The 12,595-nt window shown below is 41.4% G+C and overlaps 1 protein-coding gene across 5 annotated transcripts in view; it reads left to right on the top strand.

Annotated features, from left to right (window-relative positions):
• Window positions 1–11,896, top strand: part of LOC115088205 — a 97,770-nt gene extending 85,874 nt beyond the window's left edge. For 2 of the 5 annotated variants that reach the window (XM_029596235.1, XM_029596234.1), the window contains exons 13-14: window positions 2,765–2,971; window positions 9,426–11,896. In XM_029596235.1, the coding sequence (XP_029452095.1) occupies window positions 2,765–2,971; window positions 9,426–9,649 (431 nt within the window). In that variant the 3' untranslated portion in view covers window positions 9,650–11,896. The remainder of the gene's footprint in view (window positions 1–2,764; window positions 2,972–9,425) is intronic. The other 3 variants (XM_029596236.1, XM_029596237.1, XM_029596238.1) reach the window with 2 other exon arrangements.
• Window positions 11,897–12,595: the final 699 nt, after the last annotated feature.

The raw sequence follows: 12,595 nt of genomic DNA, 5'->3' as shown, positions 1-12,595 counted from the left end.
TTAGTCACAACAGTTACAAGTCTGTCAGGCTGAAGAGCTCATTGTCTGGAACAAGTGATCCAGGGCCTGTGGTTTTAGGAGGAGACCCCATGATCCATCAAAAGACTGGAAATCAGGGCATTCAGATTGTCCCTGTGTAATTTTCTTCCCTTATGTGGGAGAAAGCAGCCAGAGTGTTATCTGACAATGCTATGGCAGTGGAATATATGAACAAACAAAGTGGCACCAGAAGTCTTGGAATGTTGGAGGAAACCAACCTCCTTTGTCCTTGGGTAGAACAAAATTTGCAGCTCTTGTTAGTATCCCACATTGTGGGACAGGAAAATGTACAAGGTAATTACCTGAGCAGGAATCTTCTGGATCCCAGTGAATGGGATCTAAGCCAGGAGGGTCTTCAATGAACAGTACTCAAGAGGGGCGTGTCCCAAATGGCTCTAATGGTGACATACAGGAATGCCAGGGCTCATTGGTTCTTCAACCATTCAAGGGAGCTCAGCACCAAAGGAATAGATGCATTAGTTCAGCTGTGGCTGGTAGCAGAGCTGTTTTATGTATTCTCTCCTTTGTCTCTGTTAGGCAGGATTCTCTGCAGAAATCAAATTGAAGAACAATCATGTTATCCTTGAAACTCCAGATTGGTCTCAGAGACTATGGTAGGCAGATCTGGTGAGACTTCAGATTGACTGTCCCATGGCTCCCAGATACCAGGTTGCTATTGGCATGGGGTCCCATCATCATGGATGACCCATTTCCGTTCTGGAGTATGGCTTGTCTCTTGAGAGGTCACGTTTGAGAAAAAGAGGTTATTCTTCAATAATTTCTAAAAGCCCATAGGACTTCTACTTCTTTGGCTTGTATTTACATTTAACACATTTTTAGGCTTGGTTGATCTCTCCCTGGTGTTCGGATATTCCTTACATTTTGGCCTTCCTTCAGAAAGATTTCGCTAAGGGTTTAGCCTTTAACTTATGTTAAAGGGTTTAGCTATCTCCTGTTTTAGGGGCAAGATCCATGTTTTCTCAGTAGGAGCTCTTCCATATATGTCCTAACAGACATTAGGGCTGCATCTAGACCAAAAAAGTAGAAAGGCCTTTAGTGGGCCATTGTCCTATTTTTGAAGATTTCAAGCCAGACTGGACTGGCAGGGTGGGGACTGTGATCAGCTTCTTTGACATTTGAAAAGACTGCCTCCTACTTTTAGCTCTTTGGGTCCTCTAATATCATTCTAAAGGCATTGATATTGCCTCCCTTTGAGCCCCTGAAGCAGATTTTACTTAAGGATCTATCCATGAACATAAGAACATGCCATACTGGGTCAGACCAAGGGTCCATCAAGCCCAGCATCCTGTTTCCAACATTGGCCAATCCAGGAAATAAGAACCTGGCAAGTACCCAAAAACTAAGTCTATTCCATGCTACTGTTGCTAGTAATAGCAGTGGCTATTTTCAAAGTCAACTTAATTAATAGCAGGTAATGGACTTCTCCAAGAACTTATCCAATCCTTTTTTAAACACAGCTACACTAACTGCACTAACCACATCCTCTGGCAACAAATTCCAGAGTTTAATTGTGCATTGAGTGAAAAAGAACTTTCTCCAATTAGTTTTAATTGTGCCACATGCTAACTTCATGGAGTGCCCCCTAGTCTTTCTATTATCCAAAAGAGTAAATAACTGATTCACATTAACCCGTTCTAGCCCTCTCATGATTTTAAACACCTCTATCATATCCCCCCTCAGCCGTCTCTTCTCCAAGCTGAACAGCCTTAACCTCTTAAGCCTTTCCTCATAGGGGAGCTGTTCCATTCCCCTTATCATTTTGGTAGCCCTTCTCTGTACCTTCTCTATCACAACTATATCTTTTTTGAGATGCGGCGACCAGAATTGTACACAGTATTCAAGGTGTGGTCTCACCATGGAGCGATTCAGAGGCATTGACATTTTCCGTTCTACTCACCATTCCCTTTCTAATAATTCCCAACATTCTGTTTGCTTTTTTGACTGCCGCAGCACACTGAATTGATGATTTCAATGTGTTATCCACTATGACACCTAGATCTCTTTCTTGGGTGGTAGCTTTTAATATGGAACCTAATATTGTATAACTATGGCATGGGTTATTTTTCCCTATATGTATCACCTTGCACTTATCCCATTAAATTTCATCTGCACAGACCAATTCCCGTGAAAAAATCTTCTTTATCTATTAGGCGCTTGGAGAAAATTGCTGTGTACATCGAGAGTATTTACAATCTTTGGTGTTTGTTGTAAAAAAAAAAGTGTCACTTTAAAGGCACCCTATATGCACTTTGCAGGATTACCCTTACCAAGAATGTCTTGTTGATTGGATCGTATTCTAAATTCTGCTGTTGAAATGCACATCCATCTCTGCCCATAAAATAGACTGATAGGTAGACGAAAGAAAGGCAGAAAAATTGGAAAAGAGAAGAGGGAATAAGGAGAGAGATAGACATGAGATGGGAGAGTCTAAGAAGAGAAGGAATAAATAGAAAATAATAAAGTCAGGGATGCAAAACAATTTGAAGAGCATGTGCATGTGCATTTTTTTTCCTGTTCTAAGACAGTTATTTCTTCTAATGTTTTTGCTCTCAGAGCCAAGCCACACTCCTTGTCTAGGCTCTTTCTCAGGTCCGCTGAGCTATCAGACTTTGTGTTTACCCACCTGCATTTGATATTGAAACAACAAATGAATTTTGGAACAGAAATCAGTCTCAGCATGTTAATTGTCTTCTTGTGTTGTAAGTCTTTAATGTGCAGGTACTTGTTACTGGGCAGACATTTGGCTCAGAGCAGCAGTTCCTCAGTCGCACAGAAGTACATCTCAGTGACTTGGGGTTTCAGCTCCAGAAAGAGGATTATACCCCCATCTCAGACAAGCTATTGCTGCTCTTCTGTCCTGTTGTTTCACGAGCTGGCACCGATATCAACCATGCATTGGAGACAATCTCTAGTAAGTAGTGATTTCAGATTTCATTTCTTTGACATCAGAATCCTTTCAGCCCTTTTCTGTTAATGCAGTACATTTTTGTAATATGCAACTGTACACATATTAACTAGGCAGCCAAAGTTCACTGTAAATCAGCTGTGTCTCACAGAGATAATAGAGACCATTTGTGATAATGGGTGCAACATGGGACAATGTTATATCATGGTTAGAATGGAAACCAGCTCTGTTTCATAGTTACAGTGGATGCAATGCAATATTTTGCATGAAGTTTTATTTTATTTATAAACGTTTGATATTCCGTCTTTTCTTAAAGGTAGACTCAAGGTGGATTACATAAAGTAACAAGGCATTGAGTACATAAGGAATGGATACAGATAAGATATATATGTATGGTAGACTGCAACAAAATAGGTAGGAAGTAGGGTATATTAGGTAGGCTTAGGGATGTGCATGCATTGGGTATAAATTGCATATATATACACGTATCTCGGGAACAATGGAGGGTAGAATTATTTCTTCTGTACAGTTGAAGTTAGCTTTGTTTTATTGACCAACTGAAAGTCTGTTCTCTATTGTGGGGACACTAGAGGTAAGTTGTGTTTTGTTTTGTTTTTTTTTTAATCTCTGACAGGCCGATACAGTAAGGAGTGGTAGGAAGAGCTGCGTTAGTGCCGGGCGCACCCGCGGTTGCCGCACGCACAGTCCAGCTCACCTACCGCTCGATACTGTATGTAAATAGCTTGCAAATGCAAGCTGCGTCTAAGAAGCGTCCGTGAAGCGTTAGGCCCGCACAACCCATTTTACTGTATAGAGCGCTATACAGTATCCTGAGTGCGCTGGCCTAACGCTTCACGGACACGCTGGTATCTGTCATTTCAAATGTCATTTCAAATGACATTTGAAATGACAGGTACCAGGAAGTGGACGGTTCTCCGACGCTCGGGATTGCCAGTCCTCTCTCCCCTCCTCCCAAAGCAAGCAACGAAAGCGGAAAAAATCAAAAAAGCGAAAAAAAAAAAGTAGCAAGGGAGAGAGGGATGGGCAATCCTACGCTCGGGATTGCCAGTCCTCTCTCCCCTCCTCCCGAAGCAAGGCGCGAAAAGCAGCCTTGCTCCGGGAGGAGGGGAGAGAGGACTGGCAGTGTAAAGCAACGAAGTGACTTACTTTTTTTGCAGCCCCCCTCCGGAGACGGACATCGGCGAAGACGACCGCGGCTCCCCTGCCTCCAGCTGCCCGCGAAGATGGATGCCTACACGGGCGAAAGCGGCCCCTGTGCGTGCAATTGGGCCGCTCAAGGCATGACGTCACATGCCATGACGCCAAACGTCGTGATGTCATGCCTTGAGCGGCCCAATTGCACGCACAGGGGCCGCTTTCGCCCGTGTAGGCATCCATCTTCGCGGGCAGCTGGAGGCAGGGGAGCCGCGGTCGTCTTCGCCGATGTCCGTCTCTGGAGGGGGGCTGCAAAAAAAGTAAGTCGCTTCGTTGCTTTACACTGCCAGTCCTCTCTCCCCTCCTCCCGAAGCAAGGCTGCTTTACGCGCCTTGCTTTGGGAGGAGGGGAGAGAGGACTGGCAATCCCGAGCGTAGGATTGCCCGTCCTCTCTCCCCTCTCGCTCTTGGAACTTTTTTTTTCACTTTTTCGCTTTTTTTTTTCACTTTTTCGATTTTTTCTGCTTTCGTTGCTTCGGGAGGAGGGGAGAGGACTGGGGCTGCCCAGGAGACCAGCACCCATGGACGCGGCCAGGGTAGGTGAGCGGGGGCTGGGGGAAAGTTTGCTGCCTACCCTTACCCCTGCCTCTAACGCAGGGGTAAGGGTAGGCGGTAAGTTAGCAGGTTAAACGCGCGGCAAAACGGCAGGGTAAAAAAGCGATAGTCGGGGCGCGCGTTACTGTTTGGGAGGGAATAGCTAATTCGATCGTTTACATGTAATATACATGCTGTGGGCGGAAGGGGCTACCCGGTGATTTAAGGACGCGGTAAGAGTAGGTTAAAGGGGATAGTGTATCACGGGTTGGACTAATGTGGCCGAAAAGTGGGTAGAAAGCGGGTTAGGAGCAGAGTAACCGCGGCCACACTTTACTGTAGTGACCTGTGAGACAGTAAAGAACAGCTCAGTCTCTGATACTAGAGTCCAGCTTTGTTTCTGAGGTACAGTGATAGCTCCTGTAGCTTTTTGTCATGAAGCAGTGGAGTCTTGATTTAATCCAGATTGGTTTGCCCATCTCATTACATGCCAAAAAAAAACACTAAAAGAAAAACTGACACCAATCTTTATATTTGCATTCATTTAATGCTGAAAGTTACACATTAATTTTGAAACCCTAATGACAAGGTAAATTTCATTCATGCTACAATACATGACATGACTTTGAAGTGCCTGAAAAACAGAATATAAATCACACAAAAATAAATAAAGGAGATCACTAATGATTGCTCTGAAATCTGTATACCATGCTCTGGGCTTCATTTTATTAGGGCCTTGTACCATTTTAAAATAACAGCATCATCTTGTATGACATTCCTTTTGATAAGTATACTTAAGATGTCCAACCTGCAGTGCCTGATATTGCATCAACGTTTGTAATGTGCAGCCACAAAGGCACACAGATCTTTCTCAGTACTACTATTAATCTCCAGCTTATCATATTTATTTATTTAAACATTTTTATATACCGGCATTAGTTGTGGACATCATGCCGGTTTACAGCAAAACTGGTTAAACTTGGAAATTACATTTTAACAGGGGAATCAAAACTGGGAGGAGGGTAACAAGAAGTAGAAGAGAAGAGAAATAACAGTAACATGGTTCCTCGGTGTGAAGAGGAGAGAGGATAACAAAATATGGTTCCTCAATATGAGGAAGAGAGAATAGACGCAAGGAGGTCTATTTTTGGAGACGGTGTAGGCTTTTTAATGTGGGTTATACACAGCATAGTTTGTTAATAGAAGTAGACAAGCTAGATACCAGTAAGTGAGAAAGGAAAAGTAGGATGTTGTCACACCAGATGCCATCCCAGGAAGGCTTTCTCTCAGGTACAATGTAGTGAAGCAAGAGTGGCAATGTTAGTTTAAATAATTAAATATGTTACAGCTCTAATTGCTGACCCGCAGTGAGGCCAGTCTGCTATTTTGCAGCCTGAGTAAATCTGTTTTTGCAATCATTTTCTTTGTTGATTCTTCTTGCAAAATAGTCAAGTTGGTATTCTTAATGTTTGCAACACTCCTTTTTCCAATATCCTGCTATAATTTATGAAGTTTAACCATCCTCTCCCTAGAAAAAAAGGATATATCAAGTAGAGATGATGATAAAACAGATTCAAAAAGGCCAAACCCTTATTCCTACAGCAGTTTCCATAAACCAAGCACAAATCTATATGAAATTTACAAATTCATCTTTCATGATGCAGTTTTTTTAAACAGGTTGTGTTTTCCTATTCATTGTGGGCTTACAATGGCAAAACATATTTGAATGTCTGTAATTTATTGGGTGGTGGTTGCTTTCTTTCTTGTCATTATCCTCTTATCAGTTTGTTTCTTGAAATAAAATATTAATTATAAATAATAAAATCTAACCAGCTGTGAAGGAGAAGCATACAGCTGACAAGCCAGGCTGGTCTTGTGGCAAATGGGGAAATCTAGTGAGAGACTGAAATGTGTTTAGAAAGTGGGTGAGTGAGCCAGCCAGATGCATGGAGAGAGGAACCTGCTGTGCAAAGATCATTAACTTAACCAGAGCCACAGGAAGTAACTGGTGTATATAAGAGAGACTGGTCAGGGAAGTGACTGATGTGTGTGAGAGAGAGAACAAGAGACTGGTTAGGGAGGTGTGTGAGAGTGTGCGAGCAAATGGTCGGGGAGGTGACTGGTGTGTGTGTGTGAGAGAGACTGGTCAGGGAAGAGACTGATGTGTGTGTGAGAGAGAACAAGAGACTGGTTAAGAAGGTGACTGAGAGAGCGAGAGACTGCTCAGAGAGGTGACGGGTATGTGTGTTTGTGTGTGTTTGAAGGAGAGCGTGAGACTGGTCAGGGAGATGACTGGTATGTGAGAGACAGAAACTGGTTGTGGCGGTGTGACTGGTCTGTGTGGGTGAGAAAGAGACAGAGAGACTGGTCTTGGGCCCTAAGGAAGAGGACCATGAGAACATAGCTTCAGCATGTGTGCTACTGGCCTGCAAGGGAAAGGAGTAGGAGAGTTGCTGGAGAGGGTATGTAAAGGTATTTGTTTAAATGTATTTTTTTTTATTTACTGCCATTTTAATTATTGGGTATTATGTGATGTGCCTGCGGTTTGAAATATTTTATTGGTGTTTGGAGAATTTGTAATATTTATGAAGTTTTAATGATTGGATGTTATTCTATTTAACAGTTGTTTTGAATCATTTATTCTGTTTATTAGTATAATTTTAGAATTATTATTTTATATTTCTTGAGGAATGTAGAAATAGAAAAGTGTAGACAAAAACTGAACTGGAAACAGCAAGAAACCGTACTCTGGGGCCAATGTAATAAGCAGTGGCAATGCTGCCGCAGGTTTCAGCGTGTACTGTGTGCGCAAACCCTAGACGGGTATGTAATAAGGGTTTGTGGGCGGAAAAAACACATGTATAAACCCACTTACCAACCCATGACTTGTTCTGTGCAAGTGCATGCTAATGGCATGCCAAGGAGGCAATTATTTAATCATGGGCAATGCAGGGTGCTGTGCTAGCAGGAAAATCAAATTAGTGTGGGTTTTTTAATGTGGGTTTTTAGCACCTGGGTCAGGGCAGGAGTTAAGTAAAAGCACTGGTGTGGAGACTGGTTTTTTAATGCTTTTGCAGATCAACCAAGTGGCGGACAGAACTGGTAGAGAGAAGACAGCTTCTCAATGAGGCAGAATCAGCAGTCTGCATTTCACGCTCTCGCCAGCACTTGGAGTCCAATCATGAAGGGGTTAGATATTGCTCTACCCACCTTCACATCAACTTCCGGACCCCTAGTTTATTCATTTTTTTGAAAAAGAAATGCTTTCGCCCCGAGAATCAATCATAGGTATCCACACGCCAATGGGTGTCTGCGCGGGTTTCTGCACGGATGTCTGCGTGATTTACTACATATGGCTATGAACACACATTACCTCGTACATTATGGCACATGTGTTTGGTGTACCTGGATTTTGTGCGCGTATCTAGCATGCACAGCTGTTATTATATCACATGATTCTGCTGGTTTTTGCCACGTGTGCTAAAAAATTCCACGCAGAAAAAGCATGGATTTCAGCATGGATCTTATTACATCTGTCTCTTTATAAGTAGTGCAACAATGGAAAACAAAAACATTAACTTTATGGACACTTTATTCTGTATTTGGGGAGAGTCTGTCTGTGTTCTATGTGTGTGACCCAGGTAAGGGTATTCTGTAAACTTGTAGTTTCTGTGTAGGGATCTATAGCAGTTTGGCTTGTTCTGTTTTCCTAAGAGGAGGTGTATTGGTGTTTAGGGCCTGCTTTAATATTTGTAGTGTTGCCTTTTCATAGATAGGGTTGTTCCTGTTTCAGTGTGTTCCATAATGCAGGTGTAACTTTGTGCAGATTAGTTTGTGTGGGACTATGTTAGCTGCTGTATTTCTGTTTCCATTTCTCCAGGTTTGCACTGTATGCAGTGGCTTTTTGGGGTTGCCATTCCAGTTTCTGTCTCCATATTTGTAATGTGTGGTCTTTCTGTACTTGGTGAAGGTCGCCTCTGTGTGGGTGCCTGAGGTCAACAGGACGTCCATTGGTGGTAAACTGCTGGTCGTAGGGAGAGTTTGTGTCGCTGTAACTGAGCTGACACCAGAAATGTTATTTTTGTACATTGAGTTGTAAGGGAATATCCTAGTTCTGCTCTGCACCCATTGTTGATGGGTTGGGGGGGGGGTTCCTGAGGACACAGAGTGTATGTTTACATTTCGCCTCACAGTGTTTCACGGCTGTGAGCATCATCTGTCAGGTGTGTCCTGGCAGAAAAAAGGTTGCTTTAGAACATGCAAAAGTATGTGCTTCATTTCAAAGCCCTCCCCAGCCCCGGGAACTCCTTCTCTCACCGTTCTTAAAGCTGAATGCGTAGTGGCACATCACACATTAGTTTATGCACACCGCAGGCAGGGCAAGTTTGTAAAAGCCCGGGTCCATATGTTTTACCCACAGAAATGACTTTGAAAATTACCCTTCCTAAGGTTACATTAATGCTCTAGCAAACATATGTATGTGTTCAACTACTGAATCTTCGCTATGCTCACATTCTTAGTTTGTGACAAAAATTGTTTATGCATACAGGATCATAGAAGATTGTCAATGTTCTAGAGTTACCGTATTTATTTATTTCATCTTACTAACCTGCAATTCTCTTGTCCATCTAAGCTGGTTAGAAAATATATGGGATGATTGAAACTCTGTAATAGTTTTGTTTGTTTGGATTTTTTTGTTTCCTGTATTTCAGGTCAGAGGAAGGTTATTTTAGTGGTGATGCATTGCACTCCGAATCAAAATCTATCTTTGTATGTGGATAGCAGTCGGATTCAGCATGGCTCCCTCATCAGCACAGTGGACTGTCGCTTTTCAGAGGCGTCTGGTCTCTACAATTGCCGAATGAACACCGAAGCCATAATGTCCGTGGTTTCCAAAATACAAGAGTGGCAAGAGAATCTAAGGGAAAAGATGTAATGAGAAACACTGTGCACTACAGCACCATCATCCCAGGTGCAATTGCACTTTCCCTAACAGCTGGTATAAACTGATGACTTCCAGACCTTCCCTACGGACGATTGCCGTACAATTTCTGTGGAATATTGGTGACAGGATCACTGGTTATAGGACTCCCATCCTTCTTATTTACCTTCCCTCCACTGGCTCCAGTACATGGCTCCAGTGCCTTTGGATGATGGGGGTCAGCTTTACTGGGGAGTTATAAGTCTGAGAGAATGTTTATATTTTGGACATAAGCCTCTCGAGGGAAGCACCAGTCAGTGATAATGCAAAGACGGCTTCTGGCATTTTGTGCAGTATAAATGTGGCATCAGCATGATACAGACATTGCAGTTGTGCCATGTAGACAGAGGCCTAGGAAGCCAGGGAAGGAAGGGAATAATCTCATCAGTCTTAAGGTGGAAGCTTTGTTAATTGAAAGTACCTCCCTCCCTTAAATTGGCTCCCTTGCTTATCTTAAAGAGTATGAAAAGAAGGACCAAGGGCACCTCAAGGAGTTCTGTTTCCTATTTAAGTAAATTCTGTGAAACAGCAGCACATCTCAGTTATCTTACTGCTGAATATTCAGAATCTGCCAGCTGAATTATGGAGCGACTTTTTCAGAGATCCTTGCTGAACACTGTTCCACACTCATGCAGAGCCAGCTCTGTTAAAGAATATTGGGAAAAGGTGTTTTATTAAAAAATATAAATGTGCATTAAACTAAAGGCACTGTTAAGGATTTTCTCCTGCTCTGCATCTCTCATATGTCTTAAAAAGGATGCACTGTCAGAGAGAGACATCCCTTAGCTTCTAATGAATGTTTATTACACATACTGTTATCTAATAAAATTACTTGATAAACTATGATTTTATTTATTTACACTAATTAATTGCTTCTATGAAAGTGATGTGAAATAAAACATTCATCATCATACATTGAATTTAGAATACAATAAACTAAATCATAAACAATTAAAAATAAATGCTCAAAAAACAGAAATCAAACCTACTTCCCCAAGCTTTAACCTAATAACCTACTCAGTAAAACATTAATTTTCATTGCTCAAATCATGAATAACATATGTAAGTAAATAAATACTCAAACAACACAAATCATCATTCCCCTCTGTCCATCTTTATCCTATAACTTGTTCAGCCCTTCAAATTACCTGAGAAACACCAAGCAAAACAAACATGTTCTAATCATCTTCTTTGTTGGTCATGCTACTATGTTCGATATTATGTGTCTGCAATCTGTAAGTACCAAGAGAAAAACAGATTGCTTTAGATAAATACACTTGCAAACTATCCACAGCTGCCTACAAATTGCTCATAGATTTTCTATAAAACTTTTGAGTGGTTAGTGCTTTGTCTGTCTACTTCTGACCTCTCTCTATCATGAATGCTCCCCTGCATATCCAACCCCTCATCCATGCTATGTTCTTCCTCTTTCTCCATCTTCTCTTCCTCCAGTCAGAACTCACCCTAGTCACTTTTTGACTTTACTATGCTAATCCTCTCTGGCCTACCCATCTCTTACGTTGCTGTCTTGCAATCCATCTAAAAATAAGCTGCAAGAATGATTCTTGTCTTCTGCATATGTGTCTCCATATCCCTGCCCTCCTTCCCCCCCACCCTTCCACCTATGCAAGTCCCTCCACTGGCTCCAGTACATATCCACATTAAATCCAAGTTTCTGCTCTCTTTCAAGATCCTGTATGCTGCATCTTTCCACATCTCAGCACTCATTTTTCAGTACATCCCCTGCAGTGGGTCATGGGCTGCCTATAATCTACTAGTCTTTTTTCCATACTGTCCCTTACATCTGGCATACTAGTGTAACATTTACAAAGTATTCAGTTCAGGATATGGATCAGTATCAAACGCCTAAATTTCAGAACTTTCAGCACTGGCTGAAAGATTAGATGTGAGTGAATAGCTCAACCAAAGAGCTTCTTTCTCAGATTTAATGCTAGGTTATTTTTCCCCATCCAATGATAGCTTTCAAACAGTTGCCACAGTTCCTAATACATTCATGAGTCTCATGTGAAGGCCCTTCAACTCATCCAGAACTCTGCTGCACGTCTTATTTTGGATTCTTCACTGTCTTGATTTGTATCATTGTTTTTGTTGCATATTTTACTGTGTGTGTTGCTTGTAATCCGCTGATCAGCAGAATATAAATTGTTTAAATAACCAAATAAACAAAGTGGTGTTTGCTTTCAATAGGAGAAATAACTGAATATCATCAGCATGAATTCTATAACCCCTTCTAAAGGAAGCTGACAGTTTTTTTAATTGGTTGAAGGTAGGAATTAAAAAGTACACATCCCTGACTTGGCTTCTGACTATACATTAATTAGTCCCGAGTTTTATGAACTGACACTATTTAGTCAGGAACATATGATATTATTACAGCCCTGAGTATATGATATTTACATTTTTTAAATAATCCAGTCCTGAGTACATGTTTTATTATAATCCTGAATATTTATTTGACTAGAAATTATTTATTTCTGAGACTAGATATTATTTATTTCTGTGTTAGCCATGTCTCTGGCTCTTCCTTCTCCCAGTTCATGTACCCCTGTTTTATTGTAACTTTTGTTCACTTGTTCTCTCTTCGCCTATTGTTCTTGTTGATGTTAATGTTTTTGCACCATTGTTTCTTGTAAACCGATATGATATGATTGGTATCATGAATGTCGGTATAAAAAAAGCCCTAAATAAATAAATAAATACAGGGGACAATGCAGATGCCCTGAACGGATAAGTTTCCAGGTAGAATACTTCTACCTGGAAACTTATCTTCTTTAATCTGCTGGTGACAGTCAAATAAAAACAATCAAAACCAATTTATAACTGATGTACCAAAGACTAGAGCTTGAAAATGCATGAACATGATAGTAAAGTTCAGTATGC

This window comes from Rhinatrema bivittatum, chromosome 3, assembly GCF_901001135.1.
Source record: "Rhinatrema bivittatum chromosome 3, aRhiBiv1.1, whole genome shotgun sequence".
Lineage (NCBI taxonomy): Eukaryota > Metazoa > Chordata > Amphibia > Gymnophiona > Rhinatrematidae > Rhinatrema > Rhinatrema bivittatum.
This window is presented reverse-complemented; position numbering and strand designations above follow the sequence as displayed.